A 7,352-nucleotide genomic window follows, 5' to 3' on the forward strand; every position below is an offset into this window, starting at 1 on the left:
TCAACCATTGAAGGGATTCGAACCACAGACTCATCAGTGCGAGTCCAGAGCTCTACCATCTGAGCTAATAGGGAAATTCCCACCAGCTACTTCCAGTAGGAGCACTTTATACCAACACTACTACATACTCCCCCCTCAAATGAAGCTACGCCCCAGATCTGTGAGCCTTGAGCTGTTGAATAGTTACGGGTCCTAATTTTATAATTGTATTCTTGTCACTATGTTAGCTCCAAATGTAACAGAAAAATAAACCTACACTAAGGGGATTCGAACCACAGACTCTCAGTATGAGAGTCCAGCGCTCTACCAACTGAGCTAATAGGGAAATTGCCACTAGCTACTGCCAATAGGACCACTTTATACCAACACATCTACATACTGATAAATGTTCCCTGTCACCTGAGAAGGGAGAAGTCACTTAGAGCCTGATATAGTGATTGTGGGATAAGTAATACAAGTGACATGGTGTACTGACTATTGTAACCAGCCTTGGTGGTGTCGTGGTTAAGCCATCGGATATAAGGCTGGTAGGTACAGGGTTCGCAGCCCGGTACCGGCTACCACCCAGAGTGACTTTTAACGACTCAGTGGGTAGGTGTAAGACCACTACACCCTCTTCTCTCTCACCAACCATTAATCATTAACCCACTGTCCTGGACAGATAGCTGAGGTGTGTGCCCAGGACATTGTGCTTGAACCTTAATTGGATATAAGGACGAAAATAAGTTGAAATGAAATAAATACATGCCTCTGAGAATTGAAAATCTGTGTGACCCATTTATCGGTTACGCAGAAATAAATCCAGGTAACCCAGTTCCTTTTTGCTTAACTCGTTATATCCAAGTAAATGGGAACTCTGGTCTCTCTTCACAGAGTGTCAGAATTAAATTTGCGCGAACGAAACGATTGTTCTCATAAATTTCCAGGGCCCCGTTCCATGAAGCGATCTAAGCCCTAAGATTACCTTAAGCGCATAGCTACCCTATGCACTTAAGTTGATCTTAGGGCTAAGATCACTTTGTGGAATGGGGGCCTGAGGCCTAAAATGAAATGACCATTGTACCAATGTTACAGATGAGTGGTGAAGTGGACGATGTGCCCACCCTGCGAGACAAGCCAACATGGAAAGACTTCAGTAACATCTACTCATCGCCCGCCCCGCGAGTGAGAACCACGGCTAAGAGAAAAGTGGACAAGATCGAATCGAGATGTCCGTCAGACATAGAAAACAGGTAGAAGAAATGTAGTCATAATAGCTGTTGATGCATGGTATTGTGGTCTATTATAGTGCGCCATGCGGCCCAATACCTCTGACTTCAACACTCGAGGTTTCTGGGGGCGAAGCGTAGTCCAGTGGTACAGCGCTCGCTTGATCCACGGTCAGTTTGGAATTGATCCCTGTCAGTGGGTCCATTGCGCTATTTCTTGCTCCAGCCAGTGCACCATGACTGGTACATCGAAGGCTGTGGTATGTGCTATTCTGTCTATGGGATGGTTCAAATAAAAGATCCCTTGCTGCTAATTGAAAAGAGTAGCCCATGAAGTGGCGACAGCAGGTTTTCTCTCTCAATATCTGTGTGGTCCTTAACGATATATTTGATGCCATATAACCATAAATAAAATGTGTTGAGTGCATCGTTAAATAAAACATTTCCTTCCTTCCTTCCTTACTTCGAGGTTTCTGTTAGGGTTACCTCACCCTTAGTCCATATCAGTCTAGCCTCTACCCATTGACCAGTCCAGCTTGGGTGTCCCTAACAGAAGCCAAAGTTCCTGCTGGCATAGCTCTCTGGGTCAGTGTGACATACAAGCCCCCTCACCACGTCAAGGAATGGACTATGAAGGGGATAGATAGAAAACAGGTCATGCTCATAGTGTGTCATCAACTCATCTGGATGAGCTCAGTCGGTTGATAAAAAAAGAAGAAGTTTGGTTTGTTTAACAATGCCACACTGATTTATTAATCATCGGCTATTGGGTGTCAGACATTTGGTAATTCTGACATATAGTCTTAGTGAGGAAACCCAGTATATTTTTCCATTAGTAGCAAGGGATCTTTTATATACATCATCCCACAGACAGGAAAGCACATACCATGGCCTTTGCACTGGTTGGATTGAGAAATAACTCAATCAGTTGAATGGATCCACCAAGGTGGTTTGATCCTGTGATGCAAGCACCTCAAGCGAGCACTCAACCGTCCCACATATAGTTTTGCAGACTTTTATTTGTAATGCCTGCAGATATTGAGGTGAAATTTTGTATATAGCTTTATCATCTTCTGTTACAAATAAAGTTTGACTTTCATGGTGATTTAAAAAACATTTCCAGACTTTCATGCCCGAAACCTTAGTGATATAGGGGCATGTTAAAAAGTTTTACTGTCTCTGTCCAGACTTTTGTTTTCAATGCCTCAAGATATTGAGCTGGAATTTTGTGTATAGCTTTATCATGTATTGTTACAGACCAAGTTCGACTTTAATGGCAATTTGGGCAGGATGTAGCCCAGTGGTAAAGCGCTCACTTGATGCGCGGTCGGTTTAGGATTGATTCCCATTAGTGGCCCCATTGGGCTATTTCTTGTTCCAGCCATTGGACCACGACTGATGTAACAAAGGCTGTGGGATGTACTATCCTGTCTGTGTGATGGTGCATATAAAAGATCCCTTGCTGCTATTCAAAAAGAGTAGCCCATGAAGTGGCGACAGCAGGTTTCCTCTCTATATATATCTGTGTGGTCCTTAACCATACGTCTCATGCCATATAACCTAAAGTTCAGACGTTAACGTCATGGCAACGCCATTCAAATAACATTACGTTAAAGTCTGGACTTTAAGTTTTATAAGCATGGGCCGTGCTGTTATCCTCATGGAACATTGCATTTCCTCACATTTTAATCTTCCTTTACTTCAGAATGTGTCAGATGGTACAAATTTTAAACTAGGATTTCGAGAATTTCCAGGACAATCAAGAAGCTTAACTGTCATAATTCAATTTTTAAGAGTTTAAAGTAATGCAATCTTTGTTTCTTACAGATTATGAAACTGTTACTCCATGTTCAGCTAGAGAAGATATTCACCAGAATTGCTTCACAGTGAAGAGTAGTTCCTGAAACAGTGAAGAAATTACATTTGGAGTAGATATTCTGACGAAACCGCTTTTCAATCTGATGCTGATATATATAAGGGACAATATTATTTCAAAATAGGGGATAATCGAAAGTTAGTTCACATGATTATTCAGTTACATACCTGTGTATACGAGTTAGATTTGCTAACTGGTGGGTTATGTGTAAACTCAAACTTGTAATGAACCTGAATTTTAAAGACAATATAATTATTTAATATGATAAGATAAAACAAAATAAAATAGAAGCATTTTCATTATTTCAACAAGCTGATGATGATTCCAGGGTTGAAAATTAGCAGTCGCTCGTGGCAACCTTTATTGACTCTGGGCAACTAAGAATTTTACAAAGATAGTCCGTTGGGCTGCCATCGATTTGATGGCCTGGCGAATATGGTACCCCTTGAAAAAGAAATGCACTGAAACTGAATCGGATGTGACAAAACACACCGCTTCTGTGCTGGCGCAACTACAGATCTGGTAGCAGACGATATTATAGAACATGTTCTATGTATTGACAGCGCCAGACTGACCAGATCAGCCTCAGCTTTTGCGATTTTGGTCCGGGGCTTTAAAAAAGTAGAGCTCAAAACATATTGCAGGCACTTCAGGTGGGTTTTTATTTTAAATCTTGGAAGTCATGGGCTTATTGCAATGGACTGGACATGCCATTATTATCTGGTACACCTATTTTTTGACATTAGCTTATATTATTCTGGGACAAAATGAAACTTTTTCTTGTAGTTTTAACACACACTAACAAAGACATTTTTCATTACTACAGGGATTATTCCAAAAGTCAGTTAATTGGATAAAATTCATATAAAAACATATTAATTTATTAAATTATAAACCCATACCATCTGACATAACTTATTTGGGGTGAAAGGTTCAGTGTAAATAAAACAAAGATATTTATAAAACGTACTGCATAGGTTAAATCTTTTCTGATACAGGTTTTAAGGCAATTGATGGAACATGCAAGGTAATCTGAAAGACAAAACCGTAATAAGAGATCACAATGCAGAGTTGAATGGGTATTTGGCATCTAGTGCCTTGTCTATAGGAGGACAACCACTCCCGAGGAAATCCTTTACTGGAGAGTTCATCCCTCTTGCCTTTTATATACCAGTTGTGGTGCAATGGACCCACCGACAGGGATCGATCCCAGACTGACCACGCATCAAGTGAGCGCTTTACCACTGGGCTGTGGACAATCACCAAAGCGACAGAGAGTGGTACACACAAACACACACACACAAACACACACACAGAAAGCATTCTGGCATATCAAAGGCCGTGGTATATGCTATCCTGTCTGTGGGATGGTGCATATAAGAAATCACTTGCTACTAATGATAAAATGTAGCGGGTTTCCTATCTAACACAATGATAAAATTACCAAATATTTGACATCTAGTAGCCGATGATTAATGAATCAATGTGATCTAGTGGTGTCGTTACACAAAACAAACTCTTTTTGGTGATTGTCGGACACTTGTCGTATTATTGTATGAGACGGCCCCTGGAAGACGGAATGGCTGCGTGGGCGATCATGTGACGCAACGTCATGATATAGGTCAGCGAACTTAGAATTCTGCTGTCCATAGTTTGCCGAAGCTTAGCTGAATGTAGGTACTGTCGGGTATCTTTCTGTAGTGTGTGTATTAGTGATTAATATCTGAATTGTTTTTTAATCAAGGAACTCAAAAATGGTCGATGTAAATGTATTTGACGTCAAACATAGAATTGTTGTGGTATTAGAGCGGAAATCTTTGACTACTTTTTGGTGGTTGGCGATTGCCCAAAAATTACATAGCTTGGTTTCTGACTGTAATGAGAGCGTATTTATGTCCAAATGTCCATCTCGCTCTCTTACAGTCGGAGTACTAGGGCTAGTTAACAACAAGTAAGTTCAGTGTCATCACTGGACTCAAGAATAATCAGACTAAAACTCTATGGCATCAGATTTAGGAAAAATGTGTATTCTAAGACACAGTAGCTTGCGACCATTTGGTTGTTGACAACTGCCAAAGCATTACATAGAGTTTTCTCTAGCCTTCCCCTCTATATATCAATATCAATAAGGGGAGGACAGAAGGTGACTTAGCTAACCTACACCGTGCCACAAACCACATGTATAGAAAGTGACCCTAACCACATACAGACACAAACGGTTTTAAATTTTTAGAATTTTTTGTCAAGTGTCATTTTCATTCTGGATTACTGATGACATACTGTGGCTTTATGGCCTTGTTTAAAGAAGACATAGTCTATGACTTTCAATCTGTATATGTATTAGTGGCTTAAAGGTGTACGAAATATTTATATAAATTTCATATGGAGGTGATTATATGTTTCATCTCCATCTGGGCTTGTGCTTATAAAACTTAGTCTAGACTTTAATAAAGTCCAGACTTTAAGGTAATATTATTTGAATGGCATTGCCATGACGTTAAAGTCTGGACTTTATTAAAGTCTAGACGTTAAGGTTTATAAGCACGGGGCCTTTTCATCTTTCTGTCTATCTGTCCCACATATATGTATAGTTTTACAGATTTTCACAGTGCCTCAAATCATTGAGCTGAAATTTTGTGTATAGCTTTATCATGTACTTCTACAGATCAAGTTTGACTTTCATGGCTATTTACCCATTTTTCACAGAGTTATGGCCCTTGAATTTAGGAGATATGAATTGGGGGGGGGGGGGGGGGGCCTGGTAGGGGATGTATTGCTTTAGCAGTAATCTATCAAAATTGCACTTGATAGTTACAGATTTATATATTATGCCTAGTGAGTCGTTATCCATTCTTAGCTGGATGAGAAGTGTTTTGGTTGAAGTTGTACTAGTCGTGAGTGCTCGGCGGTGTCAGTAGATATTTTGACTATAAAGGTAACTTTGATAAAAGTTATATACGCAGGGTTTTATTTCTAAAATTTGATTTGATGCCCATGACTTTGATTCAGGGCAATTTGGTATTAATTTTTACCAAAAATTGGGAATTTTCGGTTTCATTTCTAAAACATCTTTTCGAGCTAAGTTAGAATTTAAAAGAGTAATACAATGTATACTTGTAATTTATTCAGATTAATATATTTTGAAACAATTTGGGTGAGGGAAGGGGTGTTTGTCAAGTGTTACATATCATTTTCAAAATATTTATTTATATGATAATAAAAAAAGGAATTATTTACATTCAGTTTGGGAATGATGTCGATTATCGGAGTCTAGAAACATAGGTGATAAAACCAATTAATATAAATTTTATGTTCTCAGTTGGATATATTTTATATTTCATGAAGTCATGTCAAATATTTCTGATATGCTAGCAGATTTCACTCAGTATTAACTATACATGTACATGTATTTCACTGAAAACATCAAATATCCTTTCTAGTATATATTACCCTTTTTATGGTTCTTAACACAACAGAAATAATCACTGTGAAATGCAGTTTGACTGCCTTTTCTTCAGTGGAATTATTTCCAGGTCTTCCATGATATGGTTTATTAGATTGCTAAATTTTATGCCCTTTACTCCTGGCTTAATTTATCATGTTTTTAAAATGTTTTTGTTTATGACACTATTTTAAATATCAAGTTGTGTTTATATACATATATATACATATACAAATACATATACATATATATATATATATATTAATAGTGCTTGTGTGGTTTGTGTATGACGAAAGTCACTGTTATGTGACCTGAGATGTTTTAATTCATACTGTTTTGGATCATGTGATCTGATGTTTTAACTGGATACTGCTTCAGATTCTGTTATCTGTTGTTTTAATAATAAATAGGACACTGCTTATGGTCATGTCATCAGCTACGTTTTAATTGGATACTACTTCATATGTTACCTATGTTATGTAATTAAGTTTCCACCAGAAGATTTGACTACAGTGCTCAGTCTCTGTCATATTTTTCGTTTGTTTGTTTCCATTTTAGTTTTAATTTGGTTTTCTCCAGCTTTGCGACAATGTATGAACATTGGATACTACGAATACTAAAGCAGTGCGAGACAAATTAAAGAATTATTGTGACATAAGAAGATAAGTTAAGTTACATTTTGTACATGCTATTACTTATTTTCATTTTGCATTATGTAACCTCATTTATACATGTATACATGTTGCCACGGAACAACTGTTTCGGTATCCCAAATTTATAAACAATAATTTACTAGTGCATTATGGTATATTGAAAATTTATTAAT

General features: G+C 38.0%; 1 protein-coding gene across 1 annotated transcript in view; it reads left to right on the plus strand.

Annotated features, from left to right (window-relative positions):
- The window catches only part of LOC121387303, a 57,774-nt gene extending 53,557 nt beyond the window's left edge, over nt 1-4,217 (plus strand). The window contains exons 12-13 of the mRNA XM_041518325.1: nt 1,075-1,232; nt 3,036-4,217. Coding sequence (XP_041374259.1) covers nt 1,075-1,232; nt 3,036-3,042 — 165 coding nt within the window. The 3' untranslated portion in view covers nt 3,043-4,217. The remainder of the gene's footprint in view (nt 1-1,074; nt 1,233-3,035) is intronic.
- Nucleotides 4,218-7,352: the final 3,135 nt, after the last annotated feature.

The sequence above is a fragment of the Gigantopelta aegis genome, chromosome 13 (assembly GCF_016097555.1).
Source record: "Gigantopelta aegis isolate Gae_Host chromosome 13, Gae_host_genome, whole genome shotgun sequence".
In the NCBI taxonomy this organism is placed as follows: Eukaryota; Metazoa; Mollusca; class Gastropoda; order Neomphalida; family Peltospiridae; genus Gigantopelta; species Gigantopelta aegis.